Source organism: Chanos chanos, chromosome 14 (assembly GCF_902362185.1).
Source record: "Chanos chanos chromosome 14, fChaCha1.1, whole genome shotgun sequence".
Taxonomy (NCBI): domain Eukaryota; kingdom Metazoa; phylum Chordata; class Actinopteri; order Gonorynchiformes; family Chanidae; genus Chanos; species Chanos chanos.
Genome location: NC_044508.1, coordinates 8,599,343 through 8,622,152, shown reverse-complemented (window position 1 = coordinate 8,622,152; position 22,810 = coordinate 8,599,343). Strand labels below are relative to the sequence as shown.

At 39.1% G+C, this 22,810-nt stretch overlaps 1 protein-coding gene across 3 annotated transcripts in view; it reads left to right on the top strand.

Annotated features, from left to right (window-relative positions):
* The window catches only part of trpm3 (transient receptor potential cation channel, subfamily M, member 3), a 100,761-nt gene that overhangs the window by 39,371 nt on the left and 38,580 nt on the right, over window positions 1–22,810 (top strand). For all 3 annotated transcript variants that reach the window (XM_030791189.1, XM_030791188.1, XM_030791187.1), the window contains exons 2-6: window positions 14,121–14,200; window positions 15,471–15,672; window positions 16,130–16,343; window positions 17,410–17,534; window positions 18,273–18,444. In XM_030791189.1, coding sequence (XP_030647049.1) covers window positions 14,121–14,200; window positions 15,471–15,672; window positions 16,130–16,343; window positions 17,410–17,534; window positions 18,273–18,444 — 793 coding nt within the window. The remainder of the gene's footprint in view (window positions 1–14,120; window positions 14,201–15,470; window positions 15,673–16,129; window positions 16,344–17,409; window positions 17,535–18,272; window positions 18,445–22,810) is intronic.

Here is a 22,810-nt window from a genome sequence, read left to right as displayed (position 1 = left end):
ATCACTGACTGACCTATTCCTTACAGAGTGTTTTCACATCAAGTCCTTCAGAATCAATCTACACTCAGTTCTCTTTTATGTGAACTATGAAGAGAAAACAGCAGGAAAAAAAAAAAAGTTTGTATTCACACTGTCCGTCCATTTGAAAGAGAACTGGACAAACTGTGCTCAGAGTTTGGCTTGCTTCAGAGGGGTCGGAGGGTTTTTTTTTTGGACATGCATATGCATGAAAATTCTTCCGTGTTTACAAAAATTACCAGGGAGGGAGCAGGTGTGAAATCATCCAGCTAGACAGCTTAAATAAAGTAGACTCAATTGGTTAAAAATCTACCAAAATGTTCAAAAGTGCAAAAAATAAAAAGAAATCTCTTATGAATTATTGTAATATGAGAGATAGAGAACATTGCTCAGGATTTTCAGAGTACTGATTTGAGTTTTGAGATTAATAAACTAAAGGTCCGTGTGTTTTGTCAGCCTTCTGAAGCTTTTTTTTCTTTCACACATGGTTAAACTGTATCACCAAAGCCACTCTCACTGTAAGACTCTTATGTTAAAATTCCAAACCACACTGTATGCTGTTAACTTATTGATCTACGAATTATAACTGCTATAAAAATACAACCTGCTGCGGAGCACTCACCTAATTACAACATAATTACACGCAACAAAAAGAATGTGCTGTGAATGTGCAAACATATATTTTTCAGTAACTGACATCCAGACAAGAGAAATGAAGGGCGTAAAGTGGATCGGTGGAACAGTCATAAATGTATTATAAATATAGAACAGTGGGTGAACTATTGGTTTGACATATATCATGGATCAGTGGTTTGGTTTCAAACTGCGACACCTAATATTCAGCTCAACAGGTAGAGATCCTAAAGGGATAAAATAAATGGAAGCAGGACCATGTCCAGGTTTAATGGCTAATAAATAAATAATAGTGAATGTGGGTGAGTGTGTGTGTGTGAGTGTGTGTGTGTGTAGGAATGTGTGTGTGAGTGTGTGTGTGTGTGTGTGTAGCACAGAAAAATGATTAAATTGTTCTTTGCCCTGGCACTGCTGTGCAAGTTCTATTACATTGGTGAAATGGAAACTGCATTCTCACTTTCTCCTGAGAATGCAACCAGATGAAGAAATATGCTGCCACGGATACAGCAAAGCACATCTGATAATTCCAGAAATATGCTGTTTTGTTTTATGTAAACCATTTCACATTTCATCACTTCAATAATACAGCATGTATAGTATTCCCACATTATTTTACTTTTGTATATTTTCATGTATGATATTTTTTTTCATGTATGATATTTCTTTTAAACAAGGAGACTTGTTTAAATTAAATAATAGATGTCACTGTCCTCCTTTTTCTGTTTATTCACCAACATGAATAAACTGATTCATAAAGCGAAGATATTTTAAATGAATACTCAAAAAAATACACGGAATATCTGAAAATCTGCACTTCTTTCAACGTTCAAAGTTCTGTCGAGAGAAATGCCATGGTGAGATAATAATAATTTAGAGAGGTGTCTGCAAATATTTATTTCTTGATAACATTATATAATACGGTGAGGTGGGAAAAGTGTGCTACAACCAGATACTACAAATTGTCACAACAGCAATGACGTGGCAGGTAAACTGCACGGCCTCGAAAAAGATTTTTTTTGTTGAAATGACAGGCTGATATTTTAGTGTCACTCCATCTGTGTGTGAAATTGTTAAATAAGAGAAAGATAGTGATTAAACGCTGTATTTATGCCTACAGTCCTCTTCTGCTCTGTTTGTGATATTGGAATCTCTTTCCATTTAGCATTAAGAGAGAAGTGGCTGAAAAGAGGGTTGAGAGGCAGTTTTTTTTTTCTGCTGGGAGTCTCTCAGTGCCATTGCTGGCAAAGTTTGCTTTGGGAAAAGAAGCAGATTCAGACTACAACATTTTTACATGATACGGCTTTAGTTTTTCAGCACTAAAACATTGTTGAGACATGAAAGCCCAGGCAACTGAGATTATGCTGTCAAGTTATGGAGTGGGGCTATGGTTTTCCCCAGGGTGCTTATAAAAGTGATTTTGGAGAAACTGTAAAGTGGCTTCACTTGAGAAACTATCATCTGATAATAGCACTGTGAGGAGAAAGAAAGAAAGGGAGGGGAGTGAAGGAGAGAGAACTAGAGGGAAAAAAGAGAAAGATCTCAAGAACATGACTTGAATACGTAATGTCCTTTAAACTTGATTCCTGCAGTTTAGCCTCATTAAGCCCTGACAGAGGGGAGGTCGTCGGTGGCAGCCAATCAGGTGAGACGTGATCCGTAATGACTGCGTAATTCTCAGACTAACTCCTTCTCGCTGATGACTTGGAGATGACCTGTCCTCAAGGTTAAAGAAGGCAGTCGTAGATCTCGCGTAGGTTAGGGGTAGCGAGGAATACCAATAACCATCGTCTGTAATATACTGCCGGACCAGCTGAGAAGGCCAATGAACTGGCGGATGCATCTGTTGATCTATGGTCCCGTTTTAATGGTCAACCCTTTGTAATTACATATATTCATTTAAGTTATGTCTCCACAACAGTGTTTACGATAACACGAGTGTGTTATCAAGCTATGGCTTTTTAATGTAGGTGATGTAGAGTCATCATTTTGTAACTAAAAATGTTCAGCAATGAAACCAAAATATAAAAAGAGGTTGGACAGAATATGTGTGTTAGGGATTATTTTACTCATTCAGTTACAAGTTTACTGTTAGCTAGTCAGTAAAGCAAGAGAGCCTGTAAAGTGTGTGATGTTTTACCTCTCAAAATGACATATAATAACGTGGCACAAAGCCATTATGGCTGACATGATACATCTGACATGAGAAATCTAAACAGTCTTTAAACAGTCCACTGTTTCAGGCCAGGGGATGCTAATGTTAGCATCTTAAACTCAGCTATCATAGCGAATGGAGTGCAACCAGACTGTCAGTCTTGTTTTTTTTGTTTGTTTGTTTTGTTTTGTTTTTTTTATCGTTGTTGTTGTTGTTGTGATAAGAACACAATGGTTAAGTGCAAAATTGATAAACCTTTCCTTCACCAAGTAATGGCAATACAACTGAGTACAAAACTAATTATGTCACTGAGGCTCCAGTAAATATAACCAATTTGAAAGACGTAGAATTGAATCAGCAAGAGAAAAAAAAGAGAGTCCGTGAAAGAGAGAAAGAGAGACATGTGTTGAATATTCATATGAAAAGAAGCAGTGTAATGTGGCATTCAGAGGATTCACTGGTGAAGTGAATCCACTTAGCAGCAGAAGTTAAGAGAATACAGGGTATCCGACAGCTCCCTGAATCCAATCAAGTCTATGCATTCCTCTCGACATTCTCTCTTTCTCCCCTTCTGGAGAGAATTGTTGAGCCCTCAAGCCAGGGAAATTTAATAAGAATCAGTGTTCACTATTGACCTGTGAAAAACGCCCATTGTGACAGAGGCGGGAAAGAGAGGGAGAAAGCAGTAGAGGAGGGGAAGGGGTTATCCATGACACGAGTTGTTTTGCCTTTGCCGTTCTCCTTTTGATATGGGTGTTCCAGAGCCCCGGGAAGATGGAAAGCAATTTCACAACCTCCTAAGCCTCTGATAGCACAATATATCTTTTTAACTCCACCCATTTCCATTCATCATTGCGTTTTGAATTTCGTATTAAGCCTTGACTGCGTCCTTGACATGCTATCTGCATACTTCTATCGCAGTAACATCTGTGTGGTTTTAAAATACTGGAACAGACAGGTCACCCACAGTTGGATGCCACAGTTTTTAAAACGAAAACCGTTCTTCAGCCGTGAATGGTGACAGAATCAATCACGTATTGTTTTCAGATGCACTTCCGATGAGGGTCGAGAGACGGAGATGTCTGCATTCAAACCAGAGTAATATTTGTAAATTTATTTTGAAAATTTGAGTTTGATTACGGCTATCCATGAACTTGCCTGCGTTCAAGACACAAATTTAAAATTGGAACAAGCAATCAAATTGAGGAACTGCAAAAAAAGAAAGAGAGAGAGAAACAAAGAACAACACGTGACGCACAAAATCAAAAACTAAATCACAAAAATAAATTGGAAAAACACAAACAATTATGAGACACACAAAAGCAAATCAGACAAATGCTATTCTCAGCAACTACACATCAGCGTTAACAGAAAAACAGCCTTTTAGAAAATGCGGTGTTTTTTGGGAGTGTTTGCAGTGGTCATGCCTCAGGTGTAACAGATCAGATCACGCTGTAATCTATGAGATCTGTGTGAAATTACTGTGAATGAATGAATGAATCTTGACTCATTTGTTTGATATTACGCAGAGAAGGTGCAGAATTATTGCCGTTATGAATGGCAAACTTCTTTATCGTGTGGAACCGGAAAACTACCCCAGGAGATCATTTGAAAGTTTTTGCAGATAATTGTGTTTTTATTGTAGTACATCGCCGGATTGTCGGTGGACCACTTCCATTTCGGTGGTTTGGATCGTCACTGTTCTTTTATTTGTTTGCTTTTATTTTCTGGGATTTGCTTTTCGTTATGAGCTTCTTCCTGTTTTTTTTTTATTCATTGTTTTTTTTTTTAATTCCCTTGTTTTCTTTTTTTTTTTTTCCTTTCAAATTTGCTTTCATGCCTCTCGTGGGTATTTGTGTTTTGCAATTTGCATCACTGTTTTTCAGCTAACAGCATCCTGCAAAATACAGCCCTTCTTTGAACCTCCTTTGATGATAGAGTGAATGTAGGCCAAAACATCGTTTTCTACACTGGTCAATCTGTAAAACAGAACAAAAGATTGTTTTAGAATATTGATTTGATATCATATTGCATAGCGTGTGGCGTTGTGAAATCTCTATTAGCATCTCAGTAGCTTAGCAACTACCAGTTTAAGCGATTTGCGTGACTAGTGCGATATATCTGACCGTAAGCCGATTAAAATAAGAGACTGAATTTTTGTTTGAGCTGGCTGGTGGAAATGAATTGTCGCCACGGTTACGTTGACCAGGATTGAGGTGCTTAAAGTGTGTGAATGCAGTTAAGATGGTCTGTTTACGCGCTAACATACAGTAGCACGTGGGTGAGATTGTTTAGCTGGTTGTAGAAGCTGGAGGTGATGGATGTAAGGATGGACAGGAATAATTGATCAAAGACACACGGTAGGATTCGGAGTGAGAGATTCACCAAAGACATGTCATGTCTCCCTCACCTGATTAGAGGAGAATGTTTAAGGTGCATGAAACGAAGATAAGGCGGGGGGGCTTGTGTGTCGGAATATTTGATCTGACAGCTGTGATATGTGACAAGTCTTCTAAACACTGACGAGGACGTTTAAAGAGTTGTAATTGTGTATAAAAAAAAAAATTTGACATAAGAGAATCGTTATATTCCGTGTTTGCATTGGTGTGTGCTTTAGTTATATAACAAGTAGATGGTGTAACTATGCCTTTGAGATTATGAAGGCACTTTGCTTGGAAAAAAAAAAAAAGATACATGGCGGTAAAAATGGTTTCTATTAAACTCTACTTCACAATACTTCCTGTGTGGTTCTGTGCAAGGATTTCTTCTTTCCCTTGTGTTAATACATCCACTTCACCCCACACAAGCATCCGGAATTATGAGGGGGAGGGGGCGGCGTAGAGCAACATGCTCATTTGATGATATCAATCAAAACTCAGTTTCATAGGACACATTACCTTGCAAAATATCTCCTTCTTGGATCATTTGTATGGCACATGAAAGTCTAGTTATTGTTGGGTGAACTTTCAGTGTTCATCATATTACAGTTCCGTGGCGAAGTTTTAATCTGTTTTTGATGAGAGAATATGCGCTTCATTTACTTTAGAAAACCACCTGATGCTCATTGCTTGCAGGGTAATGGTGAACTTCTGCTTTGTTTTCTTTTTCCCTCTCTGTATCTCTCTTCCACACTCTCTTTTGATCTCCCCCTCTCTCTATTTGCCCTGTTTCACGAATTGGCAGGGCGAAAGGAAGAATAAAGCAATGACATTATTCTTTCGCTCCTCTCCTTTCTTTTGCCCTTTCCCTTTGCTCCCAACCTCCTCCATTTTCCTTCTCTCTGTTTCATTCTCACTCTTCCTCTCTGTTTCTCTCTGTCTGGTTTGGGTGTGTGTGTGTGTGTGACAGTAAATTAGGTTCTCATGTGTTGAATGCTAACCCAACAGAATGACCATGCCATAAGTGATTATGCTCTGGTTGAGGGGGCTGGCGTGGTGGACTTTGGAAAAGGCCATGGGAATGGAGGCCCTGCTTATTCTACACACTGAGACATGTATTAACAGCGACGGGGCTAAAACAAGCTCTGTCTCCCTGCCTCACCCATCTATACACACACACACTCACACACAAATACACTTACACTTACACACACACACACACACACACACATGACCCACTTTGTTTCCCATTATAGCTTATGACCCTAGCACTTACACTGACCACTTTTTATGCACGAGAAAAAAATCAGTCTTGGGTGAACACAGGCAAACACACACACACATGTTTGTATTCATATCCTAGAGGGGATTTCCCATTGACTCCTATTATCCTGTAAAGAATACTAACCTGAAAAATGTTTTGACACTTTTTGTTTTATCAGTAACAACAATATAGTTTAGAAAAACATTATTCTTTTAATGGGGACCAGCATTTGGTCCCCACCAGGCACTTTTTGTCAAATTATGCTGTCTTACTAGGGACTTTCGGTCCCCAGAGATGTACCAGTACATGGTACACACACTAGTACACACACACACACGCACACTTTCTCTCGTTTCATCCATAAGGTACTGCCAAAGTCGTTATTAAAGATGCTAATCCTACCCTGTTTCCATGGATACATTTTACTCTAGTCAGCAGAATTTGTGTAATAAAGTTTTCATTGGCTTCGCTCACATATTTGAGCTTTAGGTTATGACCTAAATGACTCTTAAAGTCAGAGGGTTATGGCAGTGGAATGAAAAAGGCAGCATTTTCACTGATCCAGTAAACAGTATAAATGATAATTACATGACCAAAATGTCTTTCCCTATTCTGACGATAGCTAATGTTATTTCATCAATGACAAATGACAAAGCTTCTCACTTTTCTTCATTTTCTCCCCTTTGAATGAGTCTGTTATGAGATTACATTAAAATATGAGCAGTGTTTGAACAGATACTATAAACAAACGGGCAATCTTCTTTCCTTTTAGCAGTGCTTCATTTGAGAGTTTTTGCTGGTGTCCAAATGATGGCAGTCTTTCAGAAACAAATAACATAATTGATTTCAAAGATGCACACACACACACACACACACACACACACACACACAGTTTCATAGCCAAAATGAATAATATTATGCTGAAATAATCAGATTGCAAACCGATTCTTCTCAAAGGACCAGTGGGGAAGGCTCAGCATGTGTGGGTGTAAACGTGAGCATCTTTTCTTTTTGATTAAATATTAAGTGTGTGTGTGTGTGTGTGCGCACGCGCGTGTGTGAAATGAAAGACACATTTGTATTCATGTTTCCGTTTAAATATTAAGTGTGTGAGGTGGAGTACATATCTGCTCATACGATGCCAATCCAATTCAACCAACTGTCTATCTGTGTGTGTGCGTTTGTGCGTGTGCGTGTGTGTGTGTGTGTTTGTGTGTGTATGTACTACATGCATGCTTATGTTGTGTAGTGTACAGATCTTAATGGGCCATGCTTGTACACACAGTTTGGTACACATACGAGTTGGCCTCTTATGATACTTCTCCTCTAGGATTTTGCTGACACCGACTGTGAGAGTCTCAGGAGATGGGTGTACATATGCCGCCGGATAGAGTTGAACAGTGTGTACATTACATACAATATTGATACCAACCTCAAAGAAATACAAGTGTGTGTGTGTGTGCGTGTGTACGTGTGTGTACTGTGTGTTTTTTTTTTTTTTTTTGTACATTTCTGTATGTTCTAGTGTTTGTGTATTCATAAATGTATGCAAGTGTGTCTGCGTTTGTGAGAATGTGAGCACGGGGAAGGTGGGTGGGAGGGAGAGAAGTGTCCACATCACAAAACGAGCAAAATCAATTCTTTATGCAAATGGCAGTGAATTTCACGTGCCAAGAAAATCTGTTTGCCCTTTGAGTGACTTCACTTTTGGTAATAGCTTTCAGATCAACACAGACTAAATGGAATGGAAAAAAAAAGCTCTCCTCTTCTTCATTGGTCCTGGTGTCTGTAAAAACGACCTTGAACTCCCCTCTGAAGAGCCGCGGCAAATCCATTTAGAGTCTTTTCCGTGCTTTGTGCAGATATAAGTTCCATTTGGAAACTAAGTGCTCTTAGAAAACAACTTATCTTACCAGAAGAGGATCATGTGGTCTTTTCTGTTAATTCGCTTGCCCGTTGTCACTGAATCATCAACTCAGAAATTCCTCAGGAAGACTTGACATTCAGAGTATTTTAACAATTATGATGAAAGAAGAGCTCTTAACATCTTCAGAAATTTGGTGTCATGTAAAAATGTCATCATTCACAATTATTTTGCTATGTAAATTCTACACATGTAGGCATCTGTTTGCTTTGCCCATTTGAGTACATGATTATCTGTCTGCACAGAGAAGCCTTTCTGTAAACTGTTCAGATAGAGAAGAAAGTTTGATACCCAGAGAACTGTTATAGTTCTGAGGAAGAGGTTAATCTGGTCTAACTCTGGGAAGGAGACACAAAAGCTTTAGAAATGTGTTTGCCTGAGTCTGCGTGTGTGTGTGTGTGTGTGTGTTTCTGTGTGAGTGGGTTAGTTTCCGACTCAAAAGCGGTCCCCTTTTGTTGTGTCGTGGCACGCTGCTGTACGCTGACCTGTGGTGCTATGGGGTAAACAGTATTTAACTAATCTTGGGAGACTTTAATTAGCACACACTGTAGGGGGATCGGTGGAATAACGCCTGTAATCTACATTAAATGAACTCTGAGAGGAATTCCAACATTACATGCTACATAGAGAGATGTGACTTTGGGGGGTTTGGGGACATTGGAAGGAGGAAACACAGCAGCCCACTTTCTATTTCTTTGAATTTGAATAATATTTTCTTTGTTTTTTTTTTTATTTTTATTATTTATTTTTATGGATGTAAGAAAAAAAAGAATGAAAGCTGACAAAAGTAGCGTTGCTAGGTACAAAATCATGATTAATCTCAGTGTTTATTAAACTTTATGGTAGAATCAAAAGACAATGCAAAAAGGTTGGGACTTATTTAATGCGAGCTGTGTTTGCTTGATTACATTTGTTTGATGCGGAGTCTCAATACAGATATAGAAAATTTGGAGAAGAATGGAATGTGGTTTGGATAATTTCCAGGTCAAATCTGGAAAAGGTACGCAAATGCAGTAGATGGTATGGAAAAGTATTCTTGTTTCGTTGCTAGTGACAGGTTTTACAACATTTCTCGGTCATTATTCCGAATTTGAGAAAATAAACTGATCAGAGACCAGCAGGGAGGTGTAAAGTTAATTTTGTTTACTTCGATAGCATTAGAGCAGTCAGTTTATGCTTTAAATTGAAGGTGTACATGTCCCATCTGGGCGAGGATGTGAAGCAGAGGAAAGCTTTTCTTTTTTTTTTATTGTAATTCTCTTTACCCCTATTGTGTATCACCAGATGTTTTAGTGAATACTTTGATGACAAGCTAACCAAAGACATAAAAGGGATACACAGGTATCGTTTTTAGATGGAAGCAATGTCCGGTCATGTCTTGTGTAAAAATGCAATGAGTATTCCTTGTGTTTATTCACAAACTGTAAATTTGATTTCTTAGAATAATAATGGAAAGTTTAACTTATATTTAAGCTATTTTAGTTATAGAGCTCCACTGAAAACTGTCCAATAGAGTCAAATATGTAAATCGCAGTTGTAGATGTCTGGAAATGTCAGTTTGGAAAAGTCTAGAATTTTGAAATGGGAAATGTGTAGGAACACCTCCAATGACTCAGTCCCACCTTCAACAACCTGTAGTACACCAATTAACATACCACCTCTCTCTCTCTCTCTCTCTCTAATTGAGTCCCTTCCATACAGCACAGTTAGGGCTGGCAGCCAGGGCTATGATTGACAGATTGGGGAACTCCGTAATTCTCCAAATTTTTTTTCTCCTTCTTACGCTGATGTCTTGCCACAGTGGCTGGGTGTCAGCAGCAGCTGTGGTAATTGGTGACTGTCATTATGAGACACTGACAAGCATTGTAAAAAAAATTCGGCTAACTTGAGTCCTGTTCTAATCCTCCTCCTCCTCCTGAATCCACCGTCATGGGAAGTAATTTATTATGTGAGTTTGTTGATGCAGAAAGCAGCGAGGGAGAATGTTAGAGAAAGAATAAGCTTGTGGTTGGTCTCCACAAGGAACAAAACTATCAAGGTTTTTTGGCTAATTCAGGAGGAAAGTCATATTTAGCTTTATTCAGCTCCCTGTGTGTGTGTGTGTGTGTGTGTGTGTGTGTGTGTGTGTGTGTGTGTGTGTGTGTGTGTGTGTTTTCAGTGTCCGGTCAAGTTAGGTCTTGTTCTGGATTTGTTGTTCTAGGGGCGTCGAATTGGATGCGGGGAGGATAGTGGGTGGTTGGGAGAGTGGGGGTTTGTTCCACTTCTTTCTATTTTTTTTAAGGGCAGCTAGGAGTAATCCCACAGTCCTTAGTCAGGTCAGTCTATAACCACAGCTAACCAGTACGAACCACAGGCCTCCTCTCCCTCCAGTCCAGTAACTAGGGCTCCGCTTATGGCTGACCAGTATGGACATGCTGGAAACTACAGTCTTTTATTTTATTTGCTACACTAACCAAGACTTTATTGGAAAAATGGACAAGTCAAAAGGTACTTAAGGGCATATCTTTTTTTTTTTTTTTCAATCATATACTAATGTATTTAATTATTCAGTTAACAGCATTTGGGTTTAAAGTTGGGTTTAAAGTTGGATCAACAAAAGGGTTTATAAAAAGAATTTTTATATGTTTTATCTGGGTTGTGCAACCATTTTTTGTGTTTTTTTCCAATTGCATTTGACTAAGGGCTTTGAGTACGATGGGAAGAAGTGTTTTGTAGGTCTAGGTTTTGCAACGAGCGTGCAGATGCTTTGAGGTATTAACTACTGGCCTGTTATTGACTGTTTCGGTATAGAGCTAAGTCAAGTTCTCTTCTTCGTGATATTAACCTGAATAAATTGTCCAATTTATTCTAATAGTTCACCAGATTCGATCCATTTGATGATCCTGCGGGGTACAGAGTACAACTTGAACTTTGCATTCGTTATTGAGCGTGGAAAACTTTCAGTGATTAATTTGTCAATAGAAGTGTGATTATTGCTGTTGCTGTTGTTATTGTTTATGGAGTAAACAGAACAAGATAGATTAGCGTAACCCATGGTGGCAGATAGACTATTCAATATTTCCAGCCAGGAGCAAATCTGTTCTCTGCTTCTCAGGGGGTAGAGCCCTAAGGACAAAACTTAATTACACTGCAGGCTCTGGCACCTGACTATCCTGACTGGAGCTCCTTGCTAAATTAAGTCCAAATTTGCAGGGGGGCCAGGCAGGGTGGAGGTGGCGGCTTGGGGGTGGGGTGGGGACTGAAGTGGGGGGGGGGGGGGGTTGGGGCTGTCCTCCATGTGATGGCATTTCATTTATCATTATGTGACAATATTAGCATAATTTATAAGCAACCCAACAAAGTGGCTGAGGACAGTGCTTTCAACTGAGATTGTATTTATCACAGAAAAAGGCACTGACAAGTTGTTGTCTCAGAAAGACGCGTCGTACATAGTGGAGCTCGGACGTCAAAATGCAGGAAGAGAACGTAAATTAATACTGTATTTTGAATAGTTACAGAACAAAAAAATTCTCTCAAAACTCTCAAAACTTACTCTTCTGTGGCCACTGATATTGTTAATGTCTTGCTAACAAAAATTGAGTGGATTATTATGGACTCTGTGTGTGTGTGTGTGTGTGTGCATGTGTGTGTGCGTGTGTGTTTCCTTGTTGTTGTTGATGATTCTGATAACATAGTGTCTTTTTACATGGAATTAGAAACAGAAGCTGTTCCCATGCCAGTGCTGTCAAAGAGTATCATGCCTGAGCCAGACTTTTGTGCGTGTTCACACCGGCAGAAAGATACGCAAAAGCACAGCCCTAGTGTCAGTGTTGCTGAGTCATCACCCTGACGTTTTTTCACGCTAATTTCTCCCCCACCCCTTTTTGAAAAAGTGGGTCGTGGTTTTACATGAGAGACGCGGTGTTAGGGTAAGTGTTATATGGTTTAGAGACTGAAGTTTGCTTCCTCACTTGTGGGTTTATCTGTGAGTTTTGAACGTTTGAGGTCAAGTCTTGTTTTTGCCAGACATGACCTGGAAGAAAGACGAATCACAGCCTGTGTTGTTTTTTTTTGTTTTTGTTTTTTTTTGGTTGTTGTTGTTGTTTTGTTTTGATCTACATACGTGTGGAGAGAAAGCATTATACTCCCATCCAATAAAAATGGCCTCCATTCTGGCCTCCTCTGTGTTGTTGTACACAGGTTTGCATTTTTCAGCATTGGTCTCAGTATTGTCTGCCTGTTTGTTTGATACTGGGGACACTCATTTTTTGGTATACCATCACTTTTCCAATTTCTCTCAGGCTGAATTGCCTTACAGGAAGAAATGCACTCTGTACTAGTGTCGCCTTTTGAAACAATGTCTGTTTACTTTCTTTTTTTTTTTCTGCTGAGCCACGTGTTTACACAGTTGAAAATATTGTATTATCTATCACAAAGCTGCCTGTGTGCACACGAGCCTGCATGTGTTTATGTGTGTCTCTGTGTGTCTGTGTGTTTGGCTGTATCAGCGTGTGTGTGTTGGTGTGTGTGTGTGTTAGCGTGCGTGTATCTCTGATGTTAGCATGTGTGTGCGAGAGCATAAGTAGTTTTGTTGGTGTAAAGATATTTGTGGTAAAATGAGGACAGTTTAAATTAGACTGTCTAGATGACATTTGTGTTTGCCAGGCAGTGTTATCAGAGGAAGCATGCAGTGATGATCTGAGGTCTTTTGACTAATTTGATATTTAAAACGTCTCTATATATATCAATCTGGCCTTAAGGGAACTGTTAACATATTCAATTACCCTTAGAGTAAATCCCCCCATAAATACATTATTTATTGGTGCAGAGCATGTTTGATGGTTGATGACACATTTTCCACTTGAAATCACTTCTAGACAGTTGTAGACATGGCAAGGTGACCAGTAAAAATAATCGGGCGAGCTATATTTCCAATGATATTTTAATAAAATAAATGATTACTGAAATAAGCATTTCTAAGCATGTGTACAATTATGATACACATGAACACACATACACCTATATTGTGTGACAAACAATAGTACAGAAGAGGCCATTTATTGTTTCCGGGCTTGGTGTAGGTGATTCATTTTATAATCTGAACAAACTGTCCCAAACAACCTTGACATGAGGTTGGACCTAATTAAATTACTGATTCAGAACCTCATAAACATGCTTTTGGAATGTGAATTGTAAGCAAGCTGACATGACATGTAATTAGAACATCAATTTCACATCAGTACACAGAAGTTCTGAAGATGGATGAAAGTACCGGTAACCCCAATAGACAGATGGACAGATATACACATAATAGTGTTTAATTTGCAAATTAACAAATCCACTGTCTCAAAAGTCTAAATCCTCTTTAATGGGAGGGAGTGTTTCATTTTGCTCTTTTTGTGAGACCACGTTTTTATTTTATCTGAAAAATTCTTTTCCTTGTTTAAGATTCAGCTTTCATCACAGAAATTAGGCTTATTTTCCTTTTTATCTCTCTTTTTTTACTTTTGCAATCAGTGGGCATCAGCAGCGTTGTAAATCAAATTGCATTTACATTTTTTTTCCACACTTGCAAATGTAAGATGACAAAATTGATACACTACCGGTGAACAATAGCAGTAGTCTATAATCCTCAACCACTGTAATCTTAGTAGAGAAGGCTTAACCTTCTGATAATGAAGTCAGCCTCCACACCGTGCAGGTAGTGAAACTAGCCGGCTGCTCTGGGGAAGGAGTAATCCTGACTTGAACTTGTTTGCTTTTGTTTCCCAGGCCCAGAAATCATGGATCGAGAGAGCCTTCAGCAAGAGGGAGTGTGTTCACATTATAGTGAGTGCCAAAGACCCCCACAGGTAACTGACTCAACTCACTAAACACATGAATCACACTCAGATAACTCCAGGGATGAACAATAATTATGGACTTCAAGAAATATCACAGTTATGAGGTTTAGAAATTGTTACACATATAGACTTATCAAATTTATAGACTAGTGGAAATATGGTATTTGTTTAAAAATAAAAAATTACAGTAATTACAGAATTTTAAAATTGTGACGTGTATAGAATTGTAAAATGTGCTGTTTTTATTGGATCTTACAAGATTTATACACACAAGAAAATGTGATATTTATGAAATGTGCAAAAAATAGGTAGTTATGTACTGAACTACTATTAAGTGCCAGTAACACCCATTAAGTGATAGTAACTGCTATTTAAGAGGTAATTCTAAAAATGAATAAATATTCCTTATTTAAGTCATTTCAATCATTTGATTTGGCTCCACCGTGTTATTTTGTGATTTTATTTGGCTGTAGTGTCCTCAACATACACTTTGTGCAGCCAAAAGTAATTGGCAAATTATTGACTTATTTTAGTGAAATAGATAGAGTCAGACCAATTTTAAGTGTTTTCAGTTGTTAATTGCACTTGGTGAGAGAGATCTGAAATCTTAAAATGAGACTGTGAAGTGAATCTAATTAAAGCTTTCAGTGAGACAGAGAATTACCCTGCTGGAGTGGTTGGAAATTGAAAAATGGCCTAATTTAAAAACAGTGTAATGCTTTGCTTGAGCAGCTGATTCAATCTGGAGATGGCATCACCTCTATATAGGGAAGTGGACACTAGTGGAAGAACAGCCTCTGTCTGCTAAATTGAACATCTAGGGATTCTTTGGCATCCAGGCAGTTTTAATATGATGGTGTGTGCCTCTACCCCTTTTCTCAAATGAGATTTGATATGAGATTCTCAAATCAAACGAATATTAAATAGTCACCCTACAATCTCATGAACATGTCCTGAATGTTCCTTATAATTCTTGGGGAAATCAGAGTGTTTTTGGAATCTTGTATGAGAGGAACAGATACTATATTTGAACAGAAATGCATCTTGAACCATTAAATCAAAATGCAAAAATACTGGTAGATTTTAATCTCAGTACTGAGGCTTAAAATATGATTATTTGTATAAGAATTGGGGTAATGTTTCAGGTCTGAGCTCTTAAATATTGCATAGTATAAAAATATGCCTTTGGATTACATCATAGTTGACTTAAACCTTAGAAACTGTGTGGGACTTTTGTTAAGTATGTCACAGTTACTTGTATCATATCCTGTTCGTGCAGATGCTGTTGTGGGCGTCTGATTGGCCAGCATGTGGGTTTGCCCCCAAGCATCTCCACCAATCAGAATGACAAACTGGAGCGGCCTACAAAGAATGACAGCCTATCAGAGAAATGGTCCATCAGCAAGCACACCCAGCTCAGCCCCACGGACGCTTTTGGAACCATCGAGTTCCAAGGCGGGGGGCACTCCAACAAGGCTATGGTGACTTGTTCATTATCATATTACTGACTATTCTGAGTGGTGTGCAGTTTATGTACTTAAATGATACAGATCTCTTATTTTCAAACATAGATAAGTCCCGTTGCCCCATTCTTGTCACTGAACATTTAGAAATCTTTGATATGCAGCTAACCTCAAGTAAATATATAGACCACCATCTACTTATGTTCTAAATATTTTTTTAGTTATCAAGTGATTACTTCTCCAGTGGGGACGAAGTCCTGAAATCAGTCAGTTATGGTTTTTGAAAATTTCTAAATGGTTTTAAATATTTATTCATTTTGCTAACTGAATTGGAATTCGGCATCAACAGTGCTGCACCATCTTCCAGTAATAAGCAAAAAACTAGTACACAATCCAGTGCTGGCTTTACAAAACACTTGCATGACTGCTAAGTGAAAATTAGTGAAGAACATCCGTTTGTCCCATTCTTCTCTAGTATGTCAGAGTGTCTTATGACACAAAGCCTGATCTTCTCCTTCACCTGATGACGAAAGAGTGGCAGCTGGAGCTTCCCAAACTGCTCATCTCTGTTCATGGTGGCCTGCAGAACTTCGAACTCCAACCTAAACTCAAACAGGTCTTTGGCAAGGGTCTCATCAAGGCTGCCATGACAACAGGAGCCTGGATCTTCACTGGTGGTGTCAACACAGGTGTGACTGAAAGTAGTTAAAAATTCGCAGCAGCTAAAGCACTGCTGAAACCAAGTTCTTTTACTTTTCATTGACCACAAACAAATGTTGTTGCTTTGTGGAGCGAACGTTGTTGTTGTGTAGCTAATGGTCATCTCTTTAACTTCCTCAGTCTCAACTTCATACTCAGCCTTAATTCTCGCCTCTACAAATCTGGGGTTACAATAACATTCACCTCTTGAAATGCCAGAATATTCTCAATTATTAAACAAACAAACATAAAACAAAAGAACCCCAAAACTCAAGATCAGATGATGTAATACTCCATGATGTGAAGTGCAGACAAGAACATGACATAAAAGAGAGAACAGAAGGTGGCTGACAGGAAAGCAGGAGTTACAGAGGGAAAAAAGACAGTACCGTTAAGGGAGGGGTTAAGGGGAGCAGCTGTCAGAGAAGATGAGGTGATCCTTTGCCTGAATTTTCAGGCTCCCAGATGTGATATGAACCAAGGAGAATAAAACTGAGGAAAAAGACAGTAGCAGCTCTGGACCCAGAATGTCATGGTTTTATTGAGATGAATTCAAGCTATTGTCCCCAGAGCAATGAAGGTTTCTTTCAGTAACTGTTTACACCAGTAACTATGATACTTGGTATGGCATAAATCTGCATGTCTGGGATAGGCGCTTTGGTGTTTTATGTTTATGTTTAAGTTCTTCTCAGTCCAGATAGATTTGGGTGAAATCAGTGAATTAGAAGTTAGCGATGGTGCATGGACTAGATTAAGGTCAAGGACAGGATAGATTATGGGTAAAAGATAAATAGATTTGGGTAAAAGGGTCAGGTTAGTGATTGTATAAGGAATATTTAATAGTTAGGAGCAGGATTAGATTTAAAGACAGATGTGTGTTTTAGGGTCTGGATTTGGAACAATAATCATATTAACAACGAATGAAACTGTTTCTCTTAAAAGTATGCTTTTGCTGTGCGAACAAAGTCCTACGTGTCAGCTGTTCAATCTGCTCTCTTTCTCTTTTTCACACACACACACACACACACACACACACACACACACACGGATGTGCAGGAGTTATCCGACATGTCGGAGATGCACTGAAAGACCACGCTTCCAAGTCTCGAGGAAAGATCTGCACCATCGGAATTGCCCCTTGGGGAATAGTGGAAAATCAGGAAGATCTTGTTGGCAAAGATGTGAGTCACTACCGTCTACTCAGTGTGTGTGCATGTGTGTGTGCACACACATGCCCTTGCATTTTGTCTTGAAAATGAATTGCAAACACAATGCGGATAGGCAGAAAAAGCTTTCCTAATAGCACTTGCATCCTGAGTAATTTCTTTAAAGACTGTGGCGCTACGGGGGCTTCAGAATGGAATACGGCAGACACAACATCCCTATAATCCTCCTGATGTTCAGTGATGCCTATGTGAAATTCAGTATGTGTAAAGCCTGTATTACCTGAGACAGACTTTGTGGTCAGAATATGGACTCAAGAATCAGATAGTCATTTCATATTTATGGCTCTCCTCTCTCTCTCTCTCTCTCTCTGTCTCTCTCTGTCATGCTAACGGGTGTGGGGCGGTAGTGGTTTCAGACTCAGGGGAACTCTAGTAAAGCTGGTTCACATGCATAATACATTGAGCAGTCTTGAGATGGGATTCAACACTCAGTGGAGTTATATATGTGAGGTCCAAAGAGTGTGTGTGTGTGTGTGTGTGTGTGTGTGTGTGTGTGTGCGCGCGCGTGTGTGGGTGTGTTGGCTTTCTCATATTTTTCCAATGTGACCCTGTTCCGTTTGTACAGTCAGACTTCATTCTACCTAACCTTTTCTCACATAATATTTTATCCTTTTTTATATTAACTTGAATCATTTACTTATCGTAGATCAAGAACAATGTTCTTTTTACTCTCCTGTGTTTTGTGTGATTCAGGTGGTAAGACCGTACCAGACCATGTCCAACCCTCTCAGTAAACTGACTGTGCTCAACAGCCTCCACTCTCATTTCATCCTGGCGGATAATGGCACCACGGGGAAGTATGGGGCGGAGGTAAAACTCCGTAGACAGCTGGAGAAGCACATCTCCCTTCAGAAGATCAACACCAGTAAGTTCTCGCTGAACACGCGTTGTTAAAAAAAAACTCAGAGAGTTACATAGCATTATACCTCTGCACCAAAGTCAGCATAGCGTGTTAAAGACGTATTGTGTGCATTTCTGATAATAACCAGAGGATATTAAATAGAAATCCGATATATTAACAAATAAAAGTATGTAAATGTGTTGTGTGACATGCAGATTGTTGGAGACCCATGATAAAATATGTATCATAATGGCTCTTCCAATTGTTCCATGTACCTCAGTAATCTAATGATCTGCTTTCGTGCAAAATGCTATGAACAAGTTTGCATGAAAAGTTATGAGGACAAGGTTGCTATCTATAACCTTTCATGTAATAATGTCCGTAGCTGAGGTGTCCAGATTCAGTCTCACAGACCTCATGCCCTGCTGATTTTTATATCAACCAACCACTGCGGCACATATTTGACTGAAGCATCCACACACCTGTTCCTCGGGTAAAAATTAGCCTCTAATTAAGAGGTGACAGCATAAAACAGCAGGACTTTGGCCCTCCGGGACTGGATTTGGGCATCGCCTGGTTTGCAGCATTTTGGATGAATTTTACACACATGTCATAGTAAACAGTACTGCGTTTTACCACGTGTAGCACGCAGAGTGTTTAAAACTCAATTCGGGACATATTTCACAATTGCTATTTCAAGCGTTTTGTATAACGTGGCTTGTTTTAGATTTTCCAGATTTTGCTTGCTTTGTTTAATGATGGAAAACCATCAAAATGCTCAAAGACCCTGTCTTTTGAATGAAAATGGAAGCAAAGAGAGCATGTAACCCTACACACGATAGGATTTTAGTATTTGGTTCAGCAAAAATGACATTCAAACAAGTATTGATGAATCCCAGTGTGGCTGCTCTCTCTTTTAAAATAGAAGCATTTTTGGCCTTTCTTGCCTTTTATACAAGGAGAAGAGCTCCTTATAAAAATGAACTGCTAACATTCCAGAGAAAGTACACTAAAAACTTATTTTAGGAAGGGTATGTGTTCCTCTCGGTGTCTATTCAATAAAGCTGATTTTATTTTGAGGGTCAGGCTCTTCTTTAACAAGACAAACAACTGAAGGAATGTCAGTCAAATTGTCCTTTAAAAACATTACACTTCAAAAATGTTCCTGGCTCAGCAAGGTCCATTAGGAATTCCCATTCAACATCGGAACCTCTTCACTGCCCAAACAGTACATGTGTTAAGGTCAAAACCAATTATGAAATCTAGACGCTTCAAGCAGAGTGTTCTAATGGCAGAGAACCTTGAAGCACAGTGTCACAACATAAAAACAAAAAAAGCAGATAAACAAATAAACAACATTCCCGGTGAAACAGAAATGTGATACGAAAATAATAAATGCACTCAAATGTAGTTAGTGACTGCAGTCCCTGTCCTGTAGGACACCTGTAAGCAACCATGCAAAGGCTATTTGACTTTTCCTTTTTTCAGACTCTCATTACAGCAATGAAGGAAAACATTACTGCGTGTAATTTAATGGCAAATACTCGAGTAAAACAAGCTTGCTACCTGGTAACAGTAATTTTGCCCAAAGTGGATGCCTCATGCCTAAGGCGATATTAATTGATCCTCTGATTAGCTGGTGTTGTGTTGTATGTCATTGTCTCCTCTGACACAATATACTGACAGTGCAGTATGAGTAAATCATTTTCACTGGACAATACTGGGAGTGCGTGTCAAGCAGACACTCTGAAACACAGTTTGCTCCATAGAATTGGAGATGTTGTTACCAGTTGGAAGCTTGTTTAATCCAGGATTTAAAAGAAAAAGGAGACAAGAGGAGGGCGGAATGAGTGAAAAGAGAAAGAATTTATTAATTACATGGTGGAAAATAAATAAATAAATAAAGAAAGAAATATCAATATACCTCCGGACTTTTCCAAAAAAACTTAACCAGAACAAGCTTCAGTGTCTGCCCAAGTAATAACTGCACTGAAAGATGGTACGGCTCTCTTGTGTTAATACAATTCATATACCATATCACTGTAAGAACACTGCAGCTGTTTACCAGTCATTACTCGCTGAAAATGAATAATTCAGACCTCATTTTCTTGCTAGCATATTTTTTCATGACTCAACTGCCTGGTTACCATGACCACCGTTGTAACCATTTTGCACACCTTCTTCTATGGCCAATGAAGAAAGTCATTTCCATACGCCAGCCATCCAATGGGGGGGGGGGGGGGGGTCTGAGAGGTCAACGGGACGTAGGGAGGGGCTTGACCCACACCACCCCCACCACCACACCATGTGACTAGTGGACTTCCCTTTGTCATCCTATGCCTGGGGTCATTGAAGGGGGCTGGGCAGGCAAAGGGACGTCTAGTCGTCATCATCAGCATCAAACATGACTCTCCTGGCAAGCAAAACCCTCAATTCTAAACGAGATCTGGTTCTAAACTCACCAGCCTGCACAAAAGGACTCCGCGACTCTCAGAGTATTAGCATATAAGCTAACCATTTCAGCTACGGTCATACAATCTTACCGTTCAACGCGCGCACTGCTGAGTCACTGGTAATCAGCTAGCATTGAAAATCACTTTTTTCAATGTACTACCTGGAATGAAAACTGATCATTCTAAAATACCTGTATGTGCACCTGAGTTTTCTAACACATTCTGGGTTTTCAGATAACCAGTACACAAACTCACCACTGTATGGACTATCCACTCTAAACGATTGAATTCAGAATGGCTGTTTTAAATAACCATTGTTTACATGGAGCAATCTAAACCAGTAACTCTCAACTCCACTCCTGAAGGCCCTCTTTCCTGCATGCCATGGTTTTAACTCTTCATTAACACAGTTGATTGAGCTAATCAAGGGCTTAGTGATTAGTTGATCGGTTGAATAAGGTGTGTTTTGTTACAGTTCAAGACTAACACACCTTATTCCACTGGTCAACTAATCATTAGGCCCTTGATTAACTCAATCAACTGTGTTAATGAAGAGTTCAAACAAAGACATGCAGGAGAGGGGGCCATCAGGACTGGAGTTGAGAATGCCTGATCTAAACTACTGCTGCAAAAATTTATAGTCGTAAACTACCAGATTAAAAGCCAGCCATTCAAAACTAAAATAATTAAAATATGCCATCAGTGTAACAACTGAATATTCAAGACTGCCAGTACACAATCTAATCACTGAAAGCTATCTTAAAAACTACTCTAAACTACCACAACCAAAACTAACCAACCAGAACCACCAGTGTTCAAACACGTAGAAACAGATAATTTAATTCGACAGGTAATTAAGGATCCTGTCAACATATATCTCTTCAGTGCTGTTAAAACAAATAATGTAATTTGACAGGTCATTAACTAGGCTCTGAAAAACTACACTCTTCAGTCTTTTGGAGATTGTATTTACTAAGATGGAGTGAATTTTTGGTCTCGTGGATGTTGCTGATGTTGTATAGATGTAGTTTTTGGCGCTGTGTTGCTAAAACACTTCACATAGGCTGGTGTGTGGGAATGCCTTATTTGTGCTGTCTCCCCCCCCCCCCCAGCCTTAGGCACTGTACACCCCACTGAGGTTGCATCATCTGGCTGGTTTGCTGTTTGCTGAGACTGCCAATGCCGCTCATTTCTTTATATGATTACCTGTCCACTTCCACCGGTGAGAGACATCGGTTTCACTCAGAGCCAAGAGTCTCTAGGGATTCCCTGGCCTTGTGTAGCAGGATATCTCAATATCTCAATCTTTACAATCAGCCCACAGGGTCCCATTGGTTTTTTTTTTCTTTTCTTTTGATAAAGACAGATGATGGTAGTTTGTCTTTCTGCTTCACATATTTAGAGGGTGTACTGCTTTGACTATAAGAATCAATCAGAGATAAAGAGATTGTGAATGGTTGAAGATGGGCCCAAGGCAATAGATTTAGATACATAGACTTTGACCATTCATATTTCATCTAGTCACTCTAGTACAGCGATTGTTCCATTGATTTGTGGAATGAATGGAGTGCGCTGTCCGTGGTGCTGATTTAAAACAGTTTCAGAGGGCTGTACTGTACTCTGTTTTTCCCAGTGGGTATGCAAAGCTCCAAACAATATTGTTCTTGACCAGTTATTTCATACTTTCTTCAGCTCATTATATCGTTCCTCAAAAATCTGAGTGAAAAAAAAAAAACAAAACAAATTCTTTCAGCTTTTAAGACTTAGAAAACCATTCCTTTAGACCAGTAGATTTTACATCTTAGAAAACCATTCCCTTAGACTGGGGTACTGAACATTTTTGTCAGCTGAACCCCTTCAACACAGATTATTTTTGTCAAGTATCACCCTTGAGATTTTAACCAAGTGAATTTAATTTGACACTGCTGCTTCCATCA